Below are 27328 nucleotides of genomic sequence, written 5' to 3' on the forward strand. Positions count from 1 at the left end.
GTTTAAGCAAGTTACCTTGTTCTTACTATAACTTACTGAGACCAATAGAAAAAACAGTTTTAAGATTTAGACCCTAAAAAACTTAGTGTTCTTCAATGACAATGACAGGAGATGAGAGAAGAAATGACTCTCTCCTCCGTGTCCAGGGTTGGTCACATCACACGCTGTCTTCTACAGGGACTGCTTCTGGAGTGCCAGCTTACACTGGAGGTGGGGTTTTGCTAAACTGCAGTAAACATGCCATGTGGACAGAAGTGTGATCAAAAGGAACAGCAATTAAAGAAAACAACAGCCTCCCAAGTGCTAGAGGATTTTTGGTGCTGTGAAGATTCTAAGCTCTGTAATTCCTATTCTAAAAGGTTTTAAAGTATAAAGTTCTATATATAAACCAGAAAAACACGAGCTAAAGACAAAGCGAAGGGCGCCTGGGTGGCTCAGTCAGCTGAGTGTCTGCCTTCAGCTCAGGTCATGATCCCAGGGTCCTGGGATCGAGTCCCGCATCAGGCTCCCTGCTCAGTGGGGAGTCTACTTCTCCCTCTATTCCTCCTGTTGCTCGTGATCTCTCTCACCAAAAAAAAAAAAAAGAGTTAAAGACAAAGTGAAAAGTATCTGGGCAGTTGCTTCACAAAACAGAGAAGACATTTCTCTTTTTGCTCTTGTATCTGCTCCAAACAAAAGGCAACACCCAGCACTTACCTCCTTGTGAGTTTTGAAGTTAATTTACTAAAAAGATTAGTGGAGCCTCGGCTTCGAGTCTGTGACAACGGTGTGGCTTCGTGGGACAGGCTGGGTGAGGCGGGCGGGCCGTTATACGTGGCGGTCCGCCGCTCTCGGGGCTGGCCGTGGAAAGTGCTGCGACTGGCCGTGCCCCGCGGGAAGCGGAGTCGGTCTGGGGTGGCTGCACTGCTGACGCTGTGTGTTGAAGCGACTGGAGTCCTCGGATCAGGAATAGCACTAGAAGAGCAGAACAGAACAGTCTCGCATCTTTGTTCACAAAAGCCCAGCTTTGTGGCAAACATGGCACACAAAAATCTACAATCCCAATATACCTCTTATATACGGTAGAGAAAATCACTTATAATAAATCTCTAGACCCAAGGGGGTATTTTATAGGGCGCAGGACCAAAAGGCAAGCTAAATAGGAGGGTATCAAATAAACAGTATATAATGAAACACAGCCTCATGGGGTTTAAGGGAATAGGACATACATATTTTCAAGGACAAGATTAATGCAGGGAAATTCTAGGACAAAGGAATGGCTAACTCAAGGTTTTTCCCTTTGCTTCCTTCTCAAAGCTGCTTACATGCAGAGAACCTTGGCAATATAAAAGAAATATGGGCTATGCGGGTGAAACTGAAGAAGAGGCAACTAAAAAGTTTTAGAAGCACACAAACACAAAAGGCATATTTACTTTCAGATTCCACATGCTAAGAGCACCATGGAGAGGAGGGGGTACTTCTTACACCCTTTGGAGTATGCAAAGGCATGAAGACACACAGACGACCAAGGACACCATGACATAGGATGCGCTGAACTAAAACCACACACAGGAAGGGTATTTTGTGCACAAGAGTAACGACCTGTGGACTATAAAATCCACAGCACAGCATGGAGCAGCGGTGGGCACACAAGAGTCTCACGAGGAATGTGCAGTTGTCTTACACAGCCTTGCTGTTATCTCCTTCACTGTCTACTGGAGGTACCATCATCGTGGGGTGCCCAGAGGCTGACATGGACATCGACTTCTGATGTCTCAGCCGACAGGTGGAAGATGTGGCACAAACTGAGGCAGGGCTAGCTGCGTAAGCGAACAGTTCTGTCAGGCTGGGAGGGGGTTTGGGTTCAGGCAGAGGCAGAAACAACAATATGATGGCGCAGTGACAAAAAGAGCGACCTGCTATTTAAAGCACACACCTTCCTCCCCAAACCATCTCATTTTTGCCTTAGAACAAAAATCTCTTAACCTTGTTTTAGGGATTCTGCAGCAATTACTAACCTGTAGCTATTTTTTTTCCAAACAGTAAAAGATTTATTAGCTTTAAAGAAGAAAAATGACATCTTACTTGTTTGAATATTTATGTGAGGGGGCAATGTCTTCTAAGCTGTGTACAAAATAAAGCCTTTCCCGAAAGAGATGTCTCCGTTCAAATTGAAGTGGTCGAGTGAATCTATAACATGAGCACACCGTGCTTTCGACCTGTTCCCCAAGCACACAGACATATTTTAAATGGACTAGTAAAACGACAGGTATAGTAACTAGGTGCTATTTATCCAAGTGTCCTATGCTGTTTAAAGATAGATGAGAATCTTCCTATGCAAAGGACATTCACTTCTTTATAAACAAGTCAAAATTCCTAAGGGGTCAACAGAGCCCCTTTTTTCAAGGCAGGAAAACTAATAAGAGTAATTTAACTACTTGTAGACAAAGAAAGAGCGACAGACGTGGCTGGACGCCTGCAGCTTCACCTGGCATAGAGAGTGACACGAGCCTCACCATGGCCACGTTGTTCCTTAATTCCAGCTCAGTCATCCTGCCCTTGGAGTTCCAAAGAGGCAGTTTCTCTCCTTTGAAGCGAGCCAGGGATTCACAATTGTGATCGTGCACGCTAGTCTGCACACCCTCCCCACCTCTACCCCAGGGTCTCCCCACAGAGGGTCTTCCCTCTCTCCCACACTGGTCTATACCTTCTATACCTTAGCACCTGTCTTCACTGGTCTCCTGGCCTTCACTGGCCACTCATCTGCTTATAGCCTTTCAAAAGTACACTGTGTCTTCAGGACTGAGTTCAGATTCCTCACCCTGGCATCCCACTCATTCCCTCAGGCACCCACAGCCCAGCCCCGGCTGCAGCTCCCGGCTCTACCTTCTACTGTTACCTTTTGGAACTTGACTTTTGGGAGCTTCTATGATGTGTAAACCCCTGGTCATACATCAGGTCAAATAACTTTCACAGGAACTATTCTCTGTGTCTGGAGAGCAGGCATCTTCTATTTTCATCAAAATTTAACCCAGAGGTCACCCTCTCCATGAAGTTTTCCCTGATGTCCTTTCCCATCAGCAACTTATCATCCCCTTTTGTACTACGTTCACCTGCTACTGCACACCATACGGTATCACAGTGACCCTTCCCTGCTTGAGTGTCCTAAAGCATGGTGCCAATAAATGCTCTAACTGAAAAGGTAAGTTAATGAAATGAGTCACTGGAGCTCTGACAATCCTGATCGGTGGGGTGGGGGAGATGTGTCTGTAATAAATTGCTCAAGATCTGTTTGTCCCTGCATTTTTGTTTGAGAATTTTGTCCTCTGACTTGGGAGAATGGCTCTAATGTAGTCACAGAAGAATTGGAAACAAATGCCTTATGAAGATAAAAATAGATTCAGTTTTTGCCACTTGGCACCCACTCTTTTACCTGGGGCAATGACACTTGAATTCTGCTATGAGGGAAACAAGTTCCTAGGCTCTGGATGTCACTGACTCCATCCCAGACTTTCGCAGCCACTCCGGCCAGTGACAGGATGGGCACATGGCTAGAACCACACCAGCATGGACCCAGAGACAGCCCCAGGGCTTCTGTCCGAGGAGCTGAGTGTGGGAAGATGCCAAGTCTAATGCTGCTGAGCCCAACCAGGGAACCACTACAGAGGAAGCGAAATCAGGAGACAGACCCTGACTTTCTCTGCACTTTTTTGGTTATAGGAACTCAAAGATACACTGTTTAAAAAAAGATTTACTTATTTGAGAGTGCGCGAGCGCATGCGCGGCGGGGTGGGGGGGCAGAGGGAGAAGGAGAGAGAGAATCTCAAGCAGACTCCCCACTGAGCGCAGAGCCTGATGGGGGGCTCAATCTCACAACCCCGAGATCACAACCTGATCCGAAATCAAGAAAGAGTCAATTGGCGCTCAACTGACTGAGCCACTCAGGCGCCCCAAAGATGCCCTTTTTATTGTTTATTGATTTTTTAAGATTTTATTTATTTGACAGAGAGAGCACAAGCAAAGGGAGAGAGAGAGAGAGAAGCAGGCTCCCTACTGAGCAAGGAGCCTGATGTGGGACTCGATCCCAGGACCCCAGGATCATGACCCGGGCCGAAGGCAGCCGCTTAACCAACTGAGCCACCCAGGTGTCCCGATGCCCTTTTTAGTTTAAGTTTGTTTGGACTGGGTTCCTGTCACCTGTAACACATAGTCCTAACTGATTCAACTCTTTTTAAAGACTAGTCAAGTGTAGTAGTGAGAAGTGGGGGCGGGAGAGCGAGAAACAGATTCAACTATCTGAGAAATGCTCGCTTGTTTCTCATACAGACATACATACGTATATATATATATATATACAACTTTATTCTTTAACAAGTTACAGATAAATAATGACTGTCTTTTGTGCTCTATTATCTGTTCAGGACAGGTCAAGGGTCAACCCACTTGATGTCTCTGCCTAGTTGCTGACATTCTCTTGCTCAAATTAGGAGCTAGGATCAATGGGTGCATTAAAAGCAGGGGAATAAAGGAATACAGGGGTTGTCTAGCTTCTTCCCTGGAGAATATGAATGATCCCAAAGACCGTGAAGAAGTAAAGGGCTTTTAGTCAGCATACAGAGCAAGAAGATGCCTATCTATTCCCCCCACCTCCCTCCCCAAGGCATACCGCTCAATGGCTGGACCGTGTAGGCAAGATCTACAAGGCACATAAGCATGGCAAGACTGGACAGACACTTTGCAGCAAAAAAGTGACCCTCCTTAAAGTTATAAACCTTTCCAAAAAGGGAAATGTAAATTGATATTTTCATTGTAAATTAAAAAAAATTTTTTTGACACAGTATTCTAAAAGGTCATCAAGTTGGTTGCTGCGAAAACTGGACAAAATTTTACCACCAGAAAAGTGCTAAAAATAAATGGTGGTTATATTTAATAGATTAGCCCATAATCATCTACATCAGCAAAACAGTAGCTGCATTACATTTTTAGTATTTCTGGGTCCAAGGGAAAACCATTTTCAAACCTTAACCTACAGAAATAGTAACTGTTTCTTACAATTCAAGTTGTTTGAGGTTCCTGTTAATCTAACTGCTTTGTATTTATGTCTGATTATCATTTTTGGAAACTCTAATCTACTTACAGTTACTAAAGGATAGGTATTTTGAATTTGTTTGATAATGACATTTATGCCCTATCAGAACATTCTGATATGGTATGTTTTGGTTGCTGACTCAAACCATACTCAGTGATTGGGTAAAGGCAGAATTAAAAATTTAACCTAAAAGATACATGTGTGAACTTTCTCTGCTCAATCCCTGTGCCTTAATGTAGGACAAATGGATAAATGGATAAAATAATAGAAACACTTTACAACTTTAAAATCTTTTTTTTTTTTTTTTAAGATTTTATTTATTTGACAGAGAGAGCCAGAGAGCACAAGCAGGGGGAGCAGTAGAAGGAGAGGGAGAAGCAGGCTTCCCGCTGAGCAGGGAGCCCAATGCGGGGCTCGATCCCAGCACCCTGGGATCATGACCTGAGCTGAAGGCAGATGCTTAACGACTAAGCCACCCAGGCGCCCCACAATTTTAAAATCTTACCTAGAATATCAAATACCTAAAACTTTTTTGAAAAGATTCTGTTGTGCTTTATTATAACCATATCACACTACATCTTTGGGGGCCCTCAACTGAATACATTTTCCAACAGTCTCCTATAGGTATCTAAAAGCATATGAAAGAGGACACAGAGTCCACGTTATGTGTGTAGGTTACCAAATAATTAAGTCGAGAAATCAGTGTAAACTAAGAAAATTCTTGACATTCCCATCTGAATGGTTTATCATCAATACTTTCATAAGCTAGTATGTGTTGAGCACTATGCGTCAGCCTCTGCGCTAAGTGTTTAAGACTCATTGTAAGAACCTACACAACTGTGACAGAACCATACAACTGAAGATGTGGTTACACTTTCTCACGCCTAGTTTATACTGACTATTCGTCATTGTTGGAAATGGGCCACGGTCAGAGTCTGCCGTCAGAAGAAGGTAGAATAATTACATCAGGAGATGTAGCAAAAGTAAGATGGATTTCGGCATGCCCGATGTCAAAACAATGGTCTGACTTAGAAAACAGTTCACATGTGCTCAAGCCAAAGCAAGAGTTTGCCAAATCCTGTAACTTCTGTCCTTTAAACAACAATGATTTCTTTTTATTTTCATACAGTAGGCCTGATAAAACAGAAAGACTGCCCTGGTAAGAATTAATCCATAAAATTAATTTTAAAATGAAACGATGACATTGCCAGTGGGGAGAATTTAAAACATCACCCCATGCTCATGGCAGGATTTGGAAGACAGCTGGAGAAGAGCTTGTCTAGGACGTGTACAGCCTTTGGTTCAAACTTGCACAGCCTTTACTAGCCATGATCACGCTCATGTTAGAATTTTGTATAAACATATGCGCATGTAAGAAAAAAGTCCCACATATTCATGGTTAAAAATGAAAATGAACGTCCTTTTTCCAGAAGTTAAGAGGGATCCAGGCATCCTGTAGCTCACCAGTATTTTAGTCAAGGAGTCAGAGATCTACATGGGGAGAGGAGAAAGTAACCATCTGCCTGAGAAGTCATCTGTGCACAGAGAAGGTGCAGTGCATCCAATTTACAACTCAGCATCGACTTTAAGGGCGAGAAAGTTGTCACATTTATTGCCCTAACTGAAAGTAAAAAATATGACTAGTTTGCCATTCAAGCCTCCAATAATTTCCCACAGTTTTTCAATGCATTTGTATGATAGAAAGAAAAAGAAAATCCAGATATTATACAAATTTTGGGCCATGTCTTGAGTGGTTTGACACTGAGGCTCTACTTGGCTAAAGATAAAAACAATACTTTCAAAAGCAAAGCATTTAAATGATCGAAGCTACTGTAGCAACGAGGCCTAGGCTGGGATAAGGAGGGGTCAGCCCTGACAGGGAAGACACAGACAGGTAATGATTCCAAAGAGATTAGAGAATTCTTCAAACTGTTTCCAAAGAGTGAATTGAATACTGCAGGAAGGGAGAGTCAGAAGAGCATGTGCACCACACAAACACAAGCTGGGGAGCAGAGAGCAGATCCTGGTCTTAACAGCCTTTTACCTCAGAGAACTGTATTTCCTAACGGTCAAAAAGAATCTGGTAAAGTAGTTCAGCAACTAAAAAGAATTTCCAAAAGGAAGAAGAGTCATGAAACAACATTTACATTAGAAACTCTAATTGTCTTCTATTGATATAATTAAATAATTCTATTCTATTAAATAATTATTTATTATTATTCTATTATTCTATTAAATAATTTTGAACTAGGAGAAATGATAGATTTGAGAATGTAATGTAAGAAGCTTTACCAGAGAATAGACTACTATTAAAAAATCAATTATTTGTAAGCTATCTAGCACAGCTGCCATATCATACTCAAGCTATCGATAGTTTTTATTTTTTTTATTTTTTTAAAGATTTTATTTATTTGACAGAGAGAGACACAGCGAGAGAGGGAACACAAGTAGGGGGAGTGGGAGAGGGAGAAGCAGGCTTCCCGCTGAGCAGGGAGCCCGATGTGGGACTCAATCCCAGGACCCTGGGATCATGACCTGAGCCGAAGGCAGTCGCTCAACCGACTGAGCCACCCAGGCGCCCTATCGATAGTTTTTAATCACAAGGAAAAAGACAATGTTAAAACAAGTACACACATAGGAATCAGAAAAGAGAACACTGGAGTGTAAATATTTTTAAAAACGCACTGAATAACCAACATAATCTCACACAATAAGCTTTTAGCTTCATGTCAATTCAAAGTTAAGTAGTCTATGGAAAAGGGAAATGATAAACAGTCTGGTTTTGAGGATGAAAGAGGAAAGAAGAATCTTTGCTTAGGCTGTCATAAGAGTTAGTGATCAAACATTTGACTAATGAGATCTAAAGGGAACAGAAACCATACAATGCATCTTCAGAAAGTAAATGTCAGCAAAAAAGAAAGAAACCGTTTTGATGCCAGACATGGGACTGTGACGAGACCAGACAATGTTCAAGTTAGGCAGCCGGGGACAATGAAAGATGGTGGGAATTTACTTAATGGATTTCTACTCCAGAACTTTACTTGCTCATTGTGGCTTTACCTCACCCCTCTGAATTTAATTTATATGCTACTCTTACCAAAAGAAAGAAGAAAAATCCATGCTTGCCTGAGAAATTTGTTCCATTCAGAATATATTTAACTACTCCACCAATCCCAACCTCTTTCTTCTCTTTTTTCTCTCCCCCTAAACGATGGTCTTTGGCCCTACTTTATCCCACTTTTCCCACTCAACTTATCCACTTGGTCCCTTTGGTAAACTGCTGGCGTGTTACTGAAGTCTCACTCACCCTGCCTCACACTGTCCTCCAGAGGCCTGGCTCCCTGTGCCCTGGGTCATTATCCCTCCCCACTTCACCCTTTGTTCAACTTGTTAATGTACACAAAATAATGTCCACTCCCCTATTTGCTATTCTACAATTGCAACACAGCTTAAGATGTGTCTCCTGTAGGAAAGCTCCCTGATTTAACTCAACCCTTTCAACCATGACACACACAGCCTGATAAGCTCTGGACAATGAGAGGAATTTGGAATTCTAGTATCTCGCTAAAAATTTGCATTGTATTTAACTTACCGTGAAAGAATACTTACCATTATTATCTGAATTCTGATTATAAAAACTGAGAAGTAAACAACATGCTTCCATTTCTTTTGGGAAAAACAAATTTTCTTGCAAACAGGTAAAATTTCATACCTGTTTTCTTTCCCATTCTGAATTACTGAATGTCTATCAGCTGTAGTTCTTTCACTGCAAACATATGTATTTCGCCGTGTCATTCCACCAGATGCTGTATTACTCTATTAAAAACAAAGGAGGAAAAACAAAAAAACAAAAAAACAAAGGAGGAGGCATTTTTTATCTTTTTACCACTCAGTAATAAGGAGAGTACAAAGAGGAAAAAAAAGCTCATCTAAATACACATGAATAATTTAGTCTTTGAATAACCCGACAGTAAGCTATCAGTAGCACTGGCTAAAAAGATCACAAATGGTGGTGGAGGCAACAGTCTCTGTCCTGTCTCCTGGCAGACAGAATGAAAGCTGGCTATGGTAGAGTGACTCTAAAAAGTTGGCTATAATAATCCATAAATTAATAACACACTTAGAACAGAGTAGGAAGATAGTCACTGTTTTTATGCTGTTGTTTTTTTTTTTTTTAAGATTTTATTTATTCATTTGAGACACAGAGGTAGAGAGAGAGAGCATGAGCAGGGGGAGAGGCAGAGGGGGAGGGAGAAGCAGACTCCCCGCTGAGCCAGGAGCCCAATATGGGATTTGATCCCAGGACCCCGGGATCATGACCTGAGCCGAAGGCAGACGCTTAACCATCTGAGCCACCCAGGCGCCCTGATAGCTACTGTTTTTAAAACAAAAATCAAAAAGCAAGGATTAGAAATATAAGGTAAATATACAAATTATGTAATAATAAGCATGAAAATAATAAAAATGAAAAATAAAGATCTAAACATAAGTGTTAAAACTATAAAACTATTAGTAAAGACACAGGTAAGTCTGCACAACCTTGCATTATACAGATTCAGAGATATGACACCAAAGCACGAATAACAAAAGGAAAAAAACTGATAAACTGGACTTTATCAAAATTAGAAACTTTTGTGCATCAAAGGATATTACCAAGAATGTAAAAAGAGAACCTACAGAATAGGAGAAAATATCTTCACATCATATATTTGGTAAAGTTTTAACATACATAGAAAACTCTTACAACTCGGGGCGCCTGGGTGGCTCAGTTGGTAAAGCGACTGCCTTCGGCTCAGGTCATGATCCTGGAGTCCCGGGATCGAGTCCCGCATCGGGATCCCTGCTCGGCGGGGAACCTGCTTCTCCCTCTGACCCTCCCCCATCTCATGCTCTCTCTGTCTCATTCTCTCTCTCAAATAAATAAATAAAATCTTTATAAAAAAAAAAAAGAAAAAGAAAACTCTTACAACTCAACTACAAAATGACAAACAGTCTGGTTTAAAAATGGGCAAAAGACTTGAACAGGCATATCCCCAAAGAAGGCCAATGAGCACATGAAAAGATGCTCAACACCACTGGTCATTAAAGAAATGCAAATCAAAGGCACAACAAGGTACCACTTTTTGCCCATTAGAACAGCTATAATAATAGATTTTTTTTTTTTTTAAGATTTTATTTATTTGACAGAGAGAGACACAGTGAGAGAGGGAACACAAGCAGGAGGAATGGGAGAGGGAGAAGCAGGCTTCCCAAGGAGCAGGGAGCCCGATGCGGGGCTTGATCCCAGGACCCTGGGATCATGACCTGAGCCAAAGGCAGACACTTAACGACTGAGCCACCCAGGCGCCCCTAGAACAGCTATAATAAAAAACAGAAAATAACAAGTGCTGACAAGGATGTGGAGAAATAGGGACTCTCGTATATGGAAGGAATGGGAAATGGTAGTCAGTGTGGGGAAGTTTGGAGTTTGGCAGTGCCTCAAAAAAAGTTAATTATTGGGCACCTGGGTGGCTCAGTTGGTTGGGCGACTGCCTTCGGCTCAGGTCACGATCCTGGAATCCCAGGATCGAGTCCCGCATCAGGCTCCCTGCTCAGCAGGGAGTCTGCTTCTCCCTCTCCCGCTCCCCCCTCTTGTGCTCTTTTTCTCTCTCACTTTCTCTCTCAAATAAATAAATAAAATCTTTAAAAAAAAAAAAGTTAATTATTGAATTACCATAGGAGCCAGCAATTTCATTCCTAGGTATGTATCCAACAGAAATGAAAACACAAGTCTAAATATAAACCTATACATAAATGTTTATAGCAATGTTATTAACAATAACCAAAAGGTAGAAACAATCTAAATGTCCATCAAGGGATGAACAGAGCAATAAACTGACACTTAAAAAGGCAGGAAGTGCTGATACATGCTACAACTTGGATGAACCTTGAGAATATTATTACGCTGAGGGAAAGAAGTCAGTCACAAAAGGTTGTGTATGGAAGGAGGCCATTTATATGCAGTACCCCACAGTAGGCAAATCCATTAGGAGAGAAAGCAGATTAGCAGTTGCCAGGATATGGGGGAGAGGAGAGTGATTATTTAAAGGATATAGGATGTTTTTCTGGGGTAATGAAATCAAGTTTCAGAACTTGAGAGAGGTGGTGGTTGCACAACACCGTGAATGTACCAAATGCCACCAAATAGTCTGCTTCAAAATGGTTATTTATGTCACATGAATTTCACACCAGTTTTTAAAAAGCTAATGCTTTCAAAATTAACAAGCAAGGAATTAACAACTAAGGAATTTCATCAGATACGAATAATTTTTAAACAAAGAAAAGCAGCCACCTTTACTATAACACAAGTAGACCATGTACAGGGAGATTCCAGTCTAAATGGGAGAAAATTTTAATAACGTTACTTTTATCTTTTATAAATAATCAGGTATGGATGACTGACAATGCTTGGGGTACATCTTCAAAAGGGAGGAGGTGTGCAGTTGAGTAGAGCAACAGGGACAGAAAGTCATGAAGGCAGAGGACATATCTTACCTTCCTCTCACAAATGTCAGCAAAAGCTGGAGGCTGAACTTAAATTGTAGAGCTGTGACGTCACAACCCAACTTTAGGTCATTAGGAAGGCAAAATAAGAAACCTTTTCACACAGGGTTTACTCTGATAAAACACAAGGTCAGAGGATAGAGCAGACAAACCCCCTCAGGCTTCCCTATGAGCTCCTATGCCCAGAACAGCACAAATAAAAGCCTCCCAAAAGGAGCAGCCCAGCTTCTCCATGGGTCCTCTCACTTTGGGTTTTTTGAGGTAGAGGGAGGGCTATGTCACTGTTAACTTTGCAGGAAAAAATGTGGTTACAGAATATTCCTAAGACTATAGTCTCTGCAAATTCTTTCTAGAATTACTTCAAGAGTGCTAAGAATAATAATTACTGTATTAGTCAGATAGAACATGTTTCAATTCACAGAAAAGTTCCTGAAACTAAATAGACTGAATTTAGTTTAATAAATACTACCTATTTAAGGGGAAGATTTGTTAAGGATAGGGATTAAGAGATGGATACAGACCAGCAGTATAATTTTAGGAAATTACCTAACTTTTCTTCATTTTCTCACCTAAAATTTAGCTAATACATGGAAAAGCACTTGGCAGAGTCCCTGGCACACAGTAAGGACTCATTCAAATGTTCTTTATCGTGAGAGCCCTATGAAGATGCAAACCATATCCCAGGCCCTCAGGCAATCAGACCTCCCAGTGTCCTGCAGAGACTCTGTTAGGCTTCTGTCTGCAGTCGCCTGTCTGCACTGTCATCATTTGGTTTTATTTATTTCCTCTTAGGCTATGAGGTATTTCTATTTCTTAGCACCTGAAATGACCTAAAGCTCAGCAGATGCTTGTGGAATAACCAGAAACAGCCCTTGACAAGAAAGATCTGAACACTCATCTAGTGGGATGGGGCTCAGCAAGAAACACCTTCAACACAGATACTGAAGGTGATCTCTAGAGGCTGAGATTGGGCATGGTGGCCTGGTGGGGATAGTACTGCAGGTGGATAAGAACAGAGGAACAAAACGCCCAGACCGCCATAACCCTACAATGCTAGGAATGCTCTCTAGCTTAACAATACTTACACTAGGGACAGTAGAGCTTTTCTTGCGTTCAGGAATATCGGCCTTATTGGGATTACTTGCGTTCCCAAGCATGGGACTGGCTGGAGCAATTCCCTTTCCTCCAACAGCACTTCCGCTTGATTTCCGGGAAGGAATTCCATCTTCTTTGAGGTCACTATCTGCAGTGCTGGTCTGACTCCTTTTCGGATATGCCACAACTGAAGGAATAGCTGGTCCAGCTAAAATAAAGAGTTACTTTTTAAAAGCCAGAACATAGTTTTACATTTTATTCTGTGAAAATAAACATATTTTATAAGATGACTTAAGACTGCTATCATCTAAGAAAATACAAGACAGTAAAATCCTGTAGGATGTTTCCCGTTCATGTATAATGTCTTCCCTATGCAATGAGTTCAATTTTGAAATTTCACTTACTTGTCCCTTTCTACTTTTCTTAAAGTTTTGGTTTTGTTTGTTCTTTGTTTTTTTAATTCATAAGCTTGTATAGTTGTGCTTCAAAGACATCTTCAGGGATAGCTGTCCACTGAAAACATCTTCAGAGAGTGTTACTGTACAGATAAATAATCAAACTAACTTGATGTACATACATCATGCAGAATGAACTGCTTCGCCTGGTACATCTGAGTGAACCTTATCCTTTTTTGTATAAGAGAGGCCTTCACCTTTCGGAACAGAACAGATTTATGGGTCATTACTTTTGAAGTTTTATCCTGGATCTTTTTTAAAGCACTCATAATCTTCTAGATAAACAGGAATTTGAGTAGACAGGGAAAGGGGACACAAGGAGAGGAACGCCATGTTCCCAGCCACATTCCCACCCCAGGAGGAATACACCTGGGAACATCGTGGATGGACAATTAACTTATGCCCTACAAAAAAGCATCTGGAGACTCTGATGGTAGCCCAGGAGATTTGGAGTTCAAAGAATTTTGGAAATGAACAAGATAACTAGTATATTCGTTATGTATGTCATCCAGCAGTAATCTTCAGGAATGGCATCAAATGCTCATCATCTATTCTATAGAAGAGACTTTATATTTTAGATCTATTAAAGAGGGCTTGGGGTGGGGTACAAAAAAGCTACTTCTTGGAGAAAAATCTAAATGGTAAATTTATTTGGAACTGAATTAGAAGTATACAAAGGTTTGCTTTTATTTGTAGGAGGGAAACAATTAAGCTCTAAGTTTGGGAATTTTAACATAAAAAACAAAGAATTAACCAAGTATGGGTGATATTACCCTTAAACTTATCTTTCTTCTCAACAGCATGAGACAGCTAAGGACGTCCTGCATTTTTAGGGTTACTGCTGATCTGCTTTGAAACCTGACTGCACTGTCTCACCAGTGCCACAGTGAGTTCCACGCACAGGAACCACCCAGGCTAGCCACCAGTCAAGCCAGAGCAGTTCCGTCTCAAGACTGTCCTTTTCTGGGGTGTCTGGGTGGCTCAGTCGTTAAGCGTCTGCCTTCGGCTCAGGTCATGATCCCGGGGTCCTGGGATCGAGCCCCGCATCGGGTTCCCCGCTCGGCGGGAAGCCTGCTTCTCCCTCTCCCACTCCTGCTTGTGTTCCCTCTCTCGCTGTGTCTCTCTCTGTCAAATAAGTAAAAATCTTTAAAAAAAAAAAAAAAAAAAAAGACTGTCCTTTTCCAGCACAGCCATCCTCTCCACCCCAACCTCTAGTTCCCTAAACACTGGCAACCACTGGTCTGGTCTCCATCTCTGGAATTCTCTCTTTTAGAGAATGTTACACGAATGGAATCAATTTCATGACACCTTTTGAGATTTTTTTTCCCCGCTCAGCATAGTTCCCTTGAGATCTATACAAATGGTTGCACCCATCAATACTTTGTTCTTTTTTATTGCCAAGTAGCGTTCTATGGTGTGACTGTCTCACACGGAAATGCGATTTTTACATAGTCAAACTTGGTAAATACGTCTTTTCTTTCATGGCTGTTAGTACTGGGGTTACAGTCAGAACGACCCTCACTAGTCCAAGTTATAAAGAAAAGGCAAATTATCTCATGTTTTAATATTTCCGTATTTTTATATTTACATCTTTATTCCAAATGGAATCTACCCTTGTATAAGATGTGAGAAATGGATGCAAATTTATTTTTTTCTGATAACTACCATATGCCCCAATACCATTTATTGATTAATAAACCAGTGATTCTCTACTTTTTTTTTTTTTTTACAAGACAAAGAACGCTTTGAAAATCTAATGAAGATCACCTTTCCTAGAAAAATATGTACACACATACAGGGGGTTCACACAGGTGACCCAAATTAAGAACCACAGAAAAAACAAGTTGTAATTCTACAGAAGCAGGCATATGTAAACTGTTGGCATCTAGAAGTAGGAAACAAGGGGAGAGATGAGAGACAAGCTAAAAGCTGGGTTAGCTGCAGGCTTGTCTGCCTTTACTTGGTATAAAGGGGGTATGCTTTACTAGATACTGTATATACAATCTATCCCATTTTTAGCACTTAAAAGAACACAGCCAGAGGCATAACCAAAATCTTTCCTTTGCTGACCACTATCTTCATCCCCATAAAAGAATAAAAAAACAACATAGAATCGGGTCAGTGACTTTCTATATACATGGATTTCTGGAAATATTCTTTTATGAAATTTTTTTTGTTTGTTTTTTGTTTTTAAGTAGGCTCCACTCCCAACTTGGGGCTTGAATTCACAACCCTGAGATTGAGTTGCATGCTCTACTGACTGAGCCAGCCAGGTGCCCCTCTTTTATGCACTTTTTAATATTAGAGGCTCCAAGAAGGAAGGATCATTATTATTATAAAAATACTACTCCATGAGGTAATCGGTCAGTGGGTTAGTGGACAGAGCCCCAGGACCCAGGGCCAGAAGTCCGGGGGTTCTGTCACAGGTGTTCCTACTTCTCTGTAACCTCGGGAGACTTAGTGAGCTCTCTTGGCCTTTATCCTTATTGATAAAATGGGGGTTAGGTGAGTGTATGACACCATGGCTAAAGCTCTTTTCCACTCTAAAATTTTCTGAGCTGGGGAAAAAAGGCATTACCAATCCAAATGGAATATATGTGCTTAGGGAAGAATTAACTTACTAAGATAGTCACTAGAGATAAGAGAAAACTAAAAAACAAAACAAAACAAAACAAAAAACCCAAAACAAAAACCAGTTCCCCCTCCAACCAAGAATTTAGGAATAATTCCCTTTAAACTAGATGGTTTAGAGCAATCTGTAGGCATTTTGCTAAATGCCCTGTTGTCCAGAGGCACTGAAAACCCCTCTGTAACAACTAACCTGAACATGACCAAAGAGACAAGAGACCCAGATCAACACTAGGTTTACAAATGCCATGTGCACATTCACAGGTTACAGGTGAAATAAGCGCGTGCGCATGCTTGCACACACACATACACACACACGCATGCGCGCGCGGGCTAGAGTCTCTGGATCCCCACACACGGGGCTGCCTGGAAGGCAGAATAATTGTTAAGTTTGGTAACCATATCTTTTAGGGTCCAAAGGCTCATAAAAGATTCACATCTATGGTGAATATTTTAAGAGTGAGGGTGTTAAGACACATCAACAGCTAGAGTGTGCGGCTGAGAATGACCCAAGTCAAAAATTTAAACCAATTGAGGCAAACTGGGGTACTATACATTCTCCACGGTTGTCCACATGTAGCTACATAAATTTAGCTTAATCAAAACTGAAAACCATCTCCCCAGTTCAAGTGCTCAACAGCCACATGTGGCCAGTGACTACTCTATGGGACAGCACAGATCTAGAACATTTTCAGCACTGCAAAAGTGCTGGACAACGCTCAGGAAAGTAAATCCAATGCAGAGATGGGGAAGAGAGCGAACAGAGAACCAGAGATTGAAGCCGGAGTCCCAGAGGAGTGAGTGTACCAAAGAGATCAGAGCCTTGAGATGATCACGCCATCACGAGGACTGGTAGGAAGGAAATGCCCTGAAAATAAATCAAGTCAATTTCCCGTCCCAGTAGGCCTTAAGCCAAAGGATGCTTCCCAATGTTACGAGGTCTCTTGTGTAAGGGGAGACTGCAGGAGGACACACTGCAACGGTCTCAAACTTACCATGGTCACTGTACCGCCTCTGCTTCTGGCTGGAAGAAACACTTCTCTGCACCTTGTGGTGAGGAGACTGGCCAGTCCCGCTGTTGAGGTCACTGCTTGGCCTAACCTTAGCAAGTGAAAGATTGCTGCTAGAACTGGAGTCACTAGCATCCAGCTACGAGGAAATGAGAAGAACAGAGCAAACCACAACACGGACCCAAACGACATGTTAGGAAACTGAACTTCTCCTAACACACAAACCTCTCACAAACAGTTCATTTACAGACGAAGAATCACAATGCACAAAAGTGACAACCTTCAATTTGGGCAAAAATATTTTTCTGACTGATAAAAAAGCTCATGAAAGGATAGGTATTTATGATTTTCTTTCTAGGCTTTTTCATATAATTTAAAATGCTCTCTGTTCACTTCATCTCATACTTTACATAATTTCTAAACTATTAATGACTATAGGTTAACTTATGACATTCAAGTTTGTGACAATACCCACCGTTAAGGTTACTACCTCAAAATTAAAATTAATAATGGTCATAGCAGTTAGATCTGTCATTTGCAGGTAAGTTTAAAAATGATACATCAAATGTTATATATATTAAGAAAAGAGCTTACTAAACTCATCATTTACCTAAAAGTCATATTTGCTCTTTCTGATTACTCTTACCTCTGAAGATTTTCTCCCCAATAGCAAATATGTAGCTGTGATCTCATCATATTTCATTTTACTAAGAGATTCTTGAATTTCTTCTTGTGAATATCCCATTCCCACCATAATATCTAAAAGAAGGACATAATATAGTTTATGTGTTTTGTCTGGATACAAAATCACTGTGTTACAGGATAAAATAATTTCCATTATTTGACCGAAAACATCATAGATTTTCTAACATAAATGGGCAGTTGGCTTATTTCTAAGTTCCCATTCTAGGAAACTACAGGTAAGTTCCTAAATACGACAAAACAGATAAGCTGACTCATGTAACTTATGTTTAACTTCCTATTATTCCCATTTTAGGCATATCCATAGGAGTCAAAACAGAAATATGTTACTTGCACACACACAGAGACGCAGGCACAGAGTAATTACCTATTCTTTTCTGGTCTGAGATGTCTAGTTCGGGTTCAACAAATGGTTTAAGTTCATCTTCTTCATGCCCTGCATTGATCCATCTGTCCTTCATGATTTGCTGAAAGGTGAACTATTCATTAGCAGCATAAAATAAAACATGCTGATAACCACAATATTTAGAAAAATTTATTTTCAACATTTCAAGGATTATATCTCAGAGGATAACTTTTAAAAAAGTCAATGTCTCAATTCCTGCTTAAAAAGCCCCAGGAGAGTATTCAATATGTCATACAAACCAAGCAAAGTTCTAAAAATACTGTAAAGACTCTCCAAAGTCATTACTTATTTTGCACTTAAGCGATTACCTCTAGAGTGCCTCGTTTTATTGGATTTAGCACCAGGAAACGTTTGAGAAGGTTTTCACAGTCTGTGGACATGTAGAAAGGGATTCTGTATTTCCCTCTTAATACTCTTTCTCTCAGTTCCTTTAGGGGGGCAGGGAGGAAAGAAAACTAGTTGAGTCAAATTTTAGGTTAAAAAAGAACCCACTGAGACCCCATCATACTGACAGATCATTAAAATATTAACCCTCATCATTTAATAAAATGTTTAGAATTCTGAAGAGGGTGGATAACAACTGGTTCTTATACCTTTAGGTTCTGTCCATCAAAGGGGAGTGACCCGCTGACTAGAGTGTAGAGAATTACGCCAAGGCTCCACACGTCCACTTCCGGCCCGTCGTATTTCTTGCCCTGGAAGAGCTCTGGGGCTGCATATGGAGGACTGCCACAAAACGTATCCAGTTTACTGCCAACAGTAAATTCATTGCTAAAACCAAAGTCAGCTATTTTAATGTTCATATCAGCATCTAACAATAGATTTTCGGCCTAGAGGGAAAACATCAAGACAAAAATGAAATTTAACCAAAATAGAATTAGAACTGTGATAGAATTAGGCATTTCATAAAAGCTTTTTGTAATGATATAAAGTTAACATAACCTAATGAAAAAAATAAGGAAACATTCTTTCTAGAGGAAAAACATAAAAACAGAAGATAAATTAGAATTTCTAATTTTATTTTTTATTATGTTTATTATTTATATTTTATTATATTTATTATTTTAGTTTTATTTTTAAGTAATCACTATACCCAGTGTGGAGCTGGAACTCCTGGGATCAAGAATCAGATGTTCTTATGACTGAGCCAGCCAGGCGCCCCAAGATTTTTAATTTTTTAACATTAATAACCAGTAACAGATACAAGGTATAGATTAACTCTGGCAATATTTTAAACAACAAATGCCCCATGATTAAAAAAAAAAATTATTTAAATAGCTTTCTCAATTAATAATAAGTGGCTTTTAAAAAAATGAACACTTGCTTTAAGCGGCCAGCCACGTTTTATAAAAACGGCTGAAGAGCTGTGCAATGGCTATTACTGGGGAGGGGAAAGCCCTGGACCTCATTCAAGATACAGATCACAGTCATCTTCATTTATTTCAGTAAACATCTACCACATGCCAATGACACACCCGGCATTATATTTGTGTCTGAACATATGATGAACAAGATAGACCGGGTCTGGCCCTCAAGGAGCTCACAGGTTAGAGGGGGAAAGGCAGAAGACCAAGCAGCTGCACTCTGACCTCAGTGCTGTAACTGAGGATGTGTGGGGAGCTGTGGGCCCAGCACTAACAGGTGCAGGAAGGCTTCCTAGAGGGGGGTGAAATCAGAGCCGCTGCCTGGAGGCTTAGGTAATAGTAGTGGGTGTGAGGTGGGAGGCAGAATATAAACAGTCTGAAAACCCAGAAGGAAAGAGAGAACATGCTTTACACTCAAGAAACTGAAAGACAGTGTGTGGAAAAGAGGTGCAGGGGACATGGCCATGGCCGAATCACAAAGGGCCAGTTGAGTGACTGGTGGTAGGAAGTTCAAGTTTTCCACCTAAGGGCAATGGGAAGCCATTAAAGAATCACTCAAGCAGGAAAACGACAATCTTATTTGTATTTGTATTTTTATTTATTTTTTATTTTTTTAAAAGATTTTATTTATTTATTTGAGAGAGAGAGTGAGAGAGAGAGAGAGCACAAGAGGGGGGAGCGGGAGAGGGAGAAGCAGACTCCCTGCTGAGCAGGGAGCCCGATGCGGGACTCGATCCTGGGACTCCAGGATTATGACCTGAGCCGAAGGCAGTCGCTTAACCAAATGAGCCACCCAGGCGCCCTTATTTGTATTTTTAAAAGACCATTCTGGTTGCAGGGTGTAAAATAGACAAGGGAGGGAGAGGCAAGATTGGAAGCAAGGAAGACCAACAAAAAACTGGTGTACGAGATGCTGGCAGTCTGGGTGAAGACAGTGGTCCCAGAGACAGGAAACAGCATGCTCAAAAAAGGTTTAGGAAACAGTAGCAAAAGGACCTGGGGACTGAGTGGATGGTAGAGCAAAGGAGACTGAGGCACCGAGGGACATGAGGCATCAGAATGAGAAATGAACATTCCCGTTCAGGAAGGAAGAAGGTAGGCTATGAACCTGCTGAACCCAAGGGACAGAAGTAGGGCTTAGCTGTCGCCCATCTGTCAGCTCTGGCCGCAGGCATGGATCTGGGGTCATCAGCATACAGGTGGCCACTGCAGCGACTAGAGTGGATGTGTACGCAGCATGGGTGGGTGTGGAGAGGAGCAAGCAGTCGATGATAATGACATGCGGAAGGGGAGGAAGCGAGGACCAACAAATCTAGACGATGTTTAGGGAGATGCGGCTGGGAAAGTAGAGAGAGAAAACTAGTGCATCTGGAAGGGGACTTGGGGTGGAGAGGTTTTTTTTGGTAAAAGACAGTGCAGACTTCAGCATGTTTTTGTAAATGCTGCTGGTGAGAAGCTGGGAGGTAGAGAGGGCCCAGAACCCAGAGGCAGGGTGAGCAGAGCCGCCCTACTGCCTGCAACAAGAGGAGTATTCTGAGAGGTGAAGGGTGGGCACAGGCGCAGCTTACTTTGCAGGCTTGCTGGGGAACTGGACGTTTCTGCCTGGCATTTCTACGTTCTCTGGGAAACAGAAAACCTTATCCCATGCCAAGAGTGGGCCAGAAGTGAAGCAGTGGGCAGTAAGGAGGTCTCCGGGCAGCACCACACTGACCAGAGACACAGAAGAGGTGGCCAGGTGGCACTGAGGGCACCGTCTAGGTGACAGCATAGCTTTTTGGAGGCCCCCACCTCTTTGGTAGTGTGATAATATTTCCACAGAGACCAATTATGAGCTACCTTAACTGAAATGTAAGATACTTTTAATAAACTTCATATTTCATTAATACCAAAACCTGACTAAAAGAATCAATTATTATAGGATTTACCTTTTCTTATTTAATAAGGCAATCTAATCTGTGACCACCAGTAGAACTGAGCACATACAGGCAGAGCTTACACTCACAGACTAAGGGCCCTGCAACTCACCTTGAGGTCTCTGTGAACAATCCGTTTTTGGTGGCAGTACTGGACTGCAGATACGATCTGCACAGGAGAGACACAGGTTAATCACCATCATTAAGATGAAAATCTCATTAATGTTCACACATGCAAAATACTCAGTGAGCACCTGACTGTGTGGATCTCTAAAAATAATTTTCTTGTGCATTCAGGGGTGAGGGCAAGAAGAGATAGGTGAGCATGTTCTTCCTGCTCTCTCTCGTTTTCACTGGAAAGTCTCCTCTTGGGCCTACCCCCTGACATTCTGGTTATCTGTGAATATGGTGCCAGGGCCCAACAAATCACCAGGATCTGGAAGACCCTAGCTGCCCCCAGACCCAGGATCGGATGGCTCTGGTGCAAGCTTTCCATATAATTTCCATGTAATTAACTCGAAACTAAACTGGCAGTTACAGACTATCCATGGCCACAAATTCATCCAGGTTGGGTCTCCTCTGTTAACTACTTCTCTTCCCAGTCAGGACTGCTCCTTACAACACTCTCTTCTTTTTAGCTGATGTGGGTTCAAAGACAGCAAAACTTACTCACCTTTCTGAGGATCGGTTTCCTCTTCCTTAAAATGGAAAAGTAAATGTTATAATATATGTGAACTACAAACTAGGTAAGCTACTCTGTGCTCGATCCATAAGGGTCTCCTTCTACTCTCAGCAAATGGTATGCCTTTATTTAGTCAACTTTGGATCACTCCTGTGATTAGTACTGTTGATTAAACAACTATTTTGCTGAAATTTCACACATGTAATTTTTTTTTAAAGATTTAAAAAAAAATTTATTTATTTGATAGAGAGAGAGAGAGAGAGGGAGACAGAGAGAACACAAGCAGGGAAAGCAACAGGCAGAGGGCGAAGCAGACTCCCACTGAGCAGGGAGCCGGATGCAGGGCTCGATCCACGGACCCCAGGATCTTGACCTGAGCCAAAGGCAGACGCTTAACCGACTGAGCCACCCAGGCGCCTCTTACTTGTAATTTTTTAAGAAGCCTCCCTTTCTTTCTTCTTCTTCTCTCTCTCTCTCTCTCTGTTTTTAAAGGTTTTATATATATAGAGAGAAAGAGCACACAAGTTGGGGGGGGTGCGGGAGCAGCAGAGGGAGAGGGACAAGCAGGCTCCCAACTGAGCAGGGAGCCCGATACGGGGTTTGATCCCAGAACCCTGGGATCATGACCTGAGCTTAAGTGAAGGCAGATACTTAACCAACTGAGCCACCCAGGCACCCCCAGAAGCCTCCTTTTCTAATCAATAAAAGTTTTATATGCCTATTATAGGAATTTTAGGAAATACAGAAAGGTACATATAAGCACATGCCTGATAACATCTCTTGTTGTTTTAGTGTATCTGCTTCTAACCTTTTTGTTGGCGTTATGCTGGTGTAACTACACATGACCACATATATGCAAAACTGGGGTTCTAATGAAAATACTGCTTGTTGGGGCGCCTGGGTGGCTCAGTTGGTTAAGCCTCTGCCTTCGGCTCAGGTCATGATCCCAGGGTCCTGGGATCGAGTCCTACATCGGGCTCCCTGCTCAGCAGGAAGCCTGTTTCTCCCTCTCCCACTCCCCCTGCTTGTGTTCCCTCTCTCACTGTCTCTCTCTGCCAAATAAATAAATAAAATCTTTCTTGTTTCTCCAGATCATCATCAGCTTTTAATTGTAAGCCCCACACACCCACCTACACTGGACATAAACACTCAGAGAATGCTTCTTTTGTTTTTAAGTAGGCTCCACGCCCAGTGTGGGGCTTGAACTCACGACCTTGAAATCAAGAGTTGCACGCTCTACTGACTAAGCCAGCTGGGCACCCCAGGCTGTTTTATCAGTTGGCATTTTGGTTCAGAACAAGGAGCAAGGAGAAGCTGGACTGGGGTTAGGGTGGGGTGATGCCAAAATCAGGGCTTCACTAAGCAGCTACATACTTTATAAAGTGAATATTCACAAGATCAGACCCACTTTTTTTTTTTTTTTAAGATTTTATTTATTTATTTGACAGAGAGACATTGAGAGGGAACATAAGCAGGGGGAGTGGGAGAGGGAGAGGGAGAAGCAGGCTTCCCGCCAAGCAGGGAGCCCGACGTGGGGCTCGATCCATCATGACCTGAGCCGAGGGCAGATGCTTAACGACTGAGCCACCCAGGTGCCCCCAGATCCACTTATAATCAACAAAAAATATAAAAATTCCAATGCCAAAATATGGTTTAGAACACCTGTTACCTTGGATGATCATTTATGCTGTGCTACTCTGCATGAAAGCTGGGAAAGTCAGTAACTTTGTTTTCCCAAAACAAACAGGTACACTGCCTAAGATGTGGGTACCACTGACCTTACTTCTGCCTGATCCGACTGTCCCTCTTTTCACCGCCCCCCCAATACTGAGATTTCTCCTACAGGTTATTTTCAAATTCTGCCTCTGAGTAACATTTGACAATTTCCTACCCTTTCTCAGAGAGATCAAAGAAGTTCTCCTTTTACCTCCAAACAACTCACAGTTAACCTTTTAAAGCCACAATAACCTGAAAACATTCAACTTTAAATCACTGGGTTTTTGGGGCGCCTGGGTGGCTTAGTCGCTGGGTGTCTGCCTTCGGCTCAGGTCATGATCCCAGAGTCCTGAGATCAAGCCCCGCATCGGGCTCCCTGCTCAGTGGGAAGCCTGCTTCTCCCTCTCCCACTCCCTCTGCTTGTGTTCCCTTTCTTGCTGTCTCTGTCAAATAATAAAAAAAAAATCTTTAAAAAAAATAAAAAATAAAAAAATAAATCACTGGGGTTTTTTGCATGCCTTTAAGCTAGAAGCAGTTATTTCTTTAAAAAAGTTAAGAATCTGGATGTTTCCCAGATTGAAATATGAACGCAAACCTAATTTACCTCCAGTCAGACAGGAAAGAGCAGAGGCAGCAACATTACCAACCCACCAAGAAAGAGGTGAGGAAAGATGATGGAGCCAGGATTCTATTCTCTCTCTTTGAAAAGAATAGAGCTCATTCAAACGCTTAAAACCACACAAGCGGTCCTTAGGATGAGAATGGCCAAGGAGGTGGGAAGGAGAAACCATCTGCTGATGGATGTGGAAAGAAGGGCCTGTTTCTGACAGTTAACATTTTCATGTGGAGTGTACCTTGTGTATGGCATACCCTCCTCTTTGCCACAAAGAAGGAAACTTCTTATTTAGTCAATGTAAGAATGGCTTATAAACTTTTGGAAAGCCTGGCAATTAGGAACAGAGCAAAGTGGAAACACCAATATCCTGATTGATCCTTCCAGGTTTAAATGAGGGATCTTAAGGAAATACTATGGCAAGAAGAAAGGATTACATTAAATTGTAAGAGTGTAAATTAAGTCATTAGTTATAAAAGCACATAAATTATCTTTCCTTGACCAACTAATGGGTTCCTCAGATAAAGACTTGAGATTTTCTGCAGGAAATTTATTTATTTTTTCTTTAAAGGTTATTTATTTAGGGGCGCCTGGGTGGCTCAGTCGTTAAGCGTCTGCCTTCGGTTCAGGTCCTGATCCCAGGGTCGGGGGTCGAGCCCCGCATCGGGCTCCCCGCTCTGCGGGAAGCCTGCTTCTCCCTCTCCCACTCCCCCTGCTTGTGTTCCCTCTCTCGCTGTGTCTCTCTCTGTCAAATAAATAAAATCTTTAAAAAAATAAAATAAAATAAAATAAAGGTTATTTATTTATTTGAGAGAGAGAGAAAGAGAAGGAGCCAGCACAAGTGAAGTGGAGAGGCAGAGCGAGAAGGAGAAACAGACTTCCTGCTGAGGAGGGGGAGCCTGACTTGGGGCTCTGTCCCAGGACCCTGGGATCATGACCTGAGCCGAAGGCAAATGCTTAACCGACTGAGCCACCGAGGCGCCCCTCTGCAGGAAATTTAAAATAAAAGCCTGAGCGATTGCCTCAACATGTAGGTTAGTAAATGTCCGAGTCCCTCTGACAAGTGAGACCCTGCCAGGGGGATGTGTGGAGACGGAAGAAGTGAGGAGCAGTCACAGGGTTAAGCACTAGTTGCTTCCTTGGGGAGGGTCAGGCTCAAACCTGCTGCTGAGGCACTCACTCGTCTATTCTTCACAGTCAACAAACCATATTCACATAAATGTTTGCGAGTCAGACAGATTCAACTTAGTGGGAAGGAATTTAAGGTTTGTGAGGCAAAAAAAAAAACCTCTTGGCTTTTAAGTGGTCAATTTATAAAAATGCAGAGTATAGTTATGGAAAGGGGCCAAACCAACTTTGTTTTGTCATAAAGAGAAATTTGAGCTTCCCTCCGTAGATCACAGAATAAAATATCAGAACTGGAAAGCACTTCAAAATTAATCATCAAATATAACTTCCAATTTTTGTAGGTAGAAAAGTTGAGGATATGAGAAATTAAATAATAGCCAAAGATTAGTCTCAAAATTTGTCATTTAATAGGTTTTAATTCAAAGTACCATTAGTATTTAAGTTTTTAAGTTAAATTTAAGCCTACATCTGGCTTATGTAAGACAAAACTAATAATGAATTCTGAGATTGTGACACTCTTCTTGCTAAAAACTGGGAAATGGTTTTAATTAATGCAATCATAGGTGTTTTGAAAGACTCTAGATTTTTGAGGCTAAACTGTCAAAAACTAAGGTTAAGAATGAGGTGAAAATCTTGATAAAGCTAGAAATAGAACCATGTTGCTTCTTGCACAGTGCCTTAGGCATGAAAGATACTTAATAAATTTTTGTTGAACTGAATGGCTAACCCCTCCCTCCCTGCTCCCTCCAATGGGCCTTATAACCATTTAGAGAGGCAAACACTGTTTGCTTCAGGGTTTAATAAGCAAGATAACTTTATTAAATTAATAAAGGTGCATTAATTCATACCTGTCTAAATTTAGCTCTTGCTTCTTTTTCCTTCATTCTTCCATGTGCGACCAAATAGTCAAACACTTCACCTATAATCGAGAGAAATAAAAGTAAGAAGTCCTACTTCTGAGCATTAATTTTCCCACAAATTGATGATGTTTCACTTTTAGGAATGCTCTAATTTTTATTTTTAAATACAGCCATGAAGATAACAGAAACGTAGATTTTGAACTAAGCTAGCCTTAAGTTTAACTATAGGCAAAAGTTCTTTGATAAAATCTTTAAGTTAGAGAAAAATCATTAAAATTTCCTATGTTTATAAAACTTTTATTTTAAGGGTTATGTTTTCAATGTGCTTTAATAAAAACTGAAAGTTAAAATGGGAAAGTGATATGTGTTAAAAGAGGATAACATCTTCACTGTAGGATTACGAAAAAAGCAGTTCCTGAATATATTAATTAATTAATTCAACAAATATTTATTGAGTGCCTACTAACTGCCAGGCACTGTTCTAGGCTCTGGGGAAATACAGCAGTGAACCAAGTGAAGTCCTTTTCCTCATGGAGAATTTACATTCTGGTAGGGAGAGACAGGCAATCAACAAAAAAGCAAATAGTATGTCAGCTGACAAGGACAGTGGAGCAGACACAGGGGAAGAAGCAGGAAGTGTGTCTGCATGTGCAAGTGCTTTGGGGACTACTATGAGGGAGAGGACACTGTCATTATCTGGGAAAAAGAGTCTAGGCAGAGCAAATAGCAAAGAGCAGAGCAAATAGCAAATAGCAAAGAACAAGGAAAAGGGAAATTAGTGGACGGGCATGGGAGATGGGAAGGAGGGGTAAGGCCATGAAGAGTCCTGCAGGCTTTGCTCTGAGTGAGGAGAAGCAGAGGAGGCTATGAAATGACTGATCTCTTAAAAGGGTCACTCTGGCTGCCAGAGGGGGAGGAGGTCAGGGTTGCGGAAGGGACAGAAACATGAGGGAGTAGCGCAATAATCAGGGCAAGAATGAGGGAGGCTGGGCCTTGAGCGGGAAGTGGCAGTGGTGGTAAGAAGTGGGGAGGTTCGGGACTCAGTGGGAAGGTCAAGCCAAGAGAACATGCCCAACAGAACATGCTGGTGGACATCCACTTGGTAGTTTACACAGTGTTAATTCCTCAGGGAAGAGGTGACACTT

The 27328-nt window shown here is 41.6% G+C and overlaps 1 protein-coding gene across 12 annotated transcripts in view; it reads right to left on the reverse strand.

Annotated features, from left to right (window-relative positions):
- MARK3 (microtubule affinity regulating kinase 3) overlaps positions 1-27328 on the reverse strand; it is a 119879-nt gene that overhangs the window by 8195 nt on the left and 84356 nt on the right. For 8 of the 12 annotated variants that reach the window (XM_081829852.1, XM_081829854.1, XM_081829849.1 and 5 more), the window contains 10 exons: positions 26172-26242; positions 21297-21353; positions 18501-18737; positions 18216-18335; positions 17869-17968; positions 17446-17558; positions 16785-16938; positions 12697-12914; positions 8781-8884; positions 697-954 (listed from right to left, as the gene is read on the reverse strand). In XM_081829852.1, coding sequence (XP_081685978.1) covers positions 697-954; positions 8781-8884; positions 12697-12914; positions 16785-16938; positions 17446-17558; positions 17869-17968; positions 18216-18335; positions 18501-18737; positions 21297-21353; positions 26172-26242 — 1432 coding nt within the window. Of the gene's footprint in view, positions 1-696; positions 955-1663; positions 1826-8780; positions 8885-12696; positions 12915-16784; positions 16939-17445; positions 17559-17868; positions 17969-18215; positions 18336-18500; positions 18738-21296; positions 21354-26171; positions 26243-27328 lie in introns of all 12 variants that reach the window. The other 4 variants (XM_081829853.1, XM_081829851.1, XM_081829848.1 and 1 more) reach the window with 2 other exon arrangements.

Source organism: Leptonychotes weddellii, chromosome 9 (genome assembly GCF_054177405.1).
Source record: "Leptonychotes weddellii isolate Sample4059 chromosome 9, ASM5417740v2, whole genome shotgun sequence".
NCBI classification, from domain to species: Eukaryota; Metazoa; Chordata; class Mammalia; order Carnivora; family Phocidae; genus Leptonychotes; species Leptonychotes weddellii.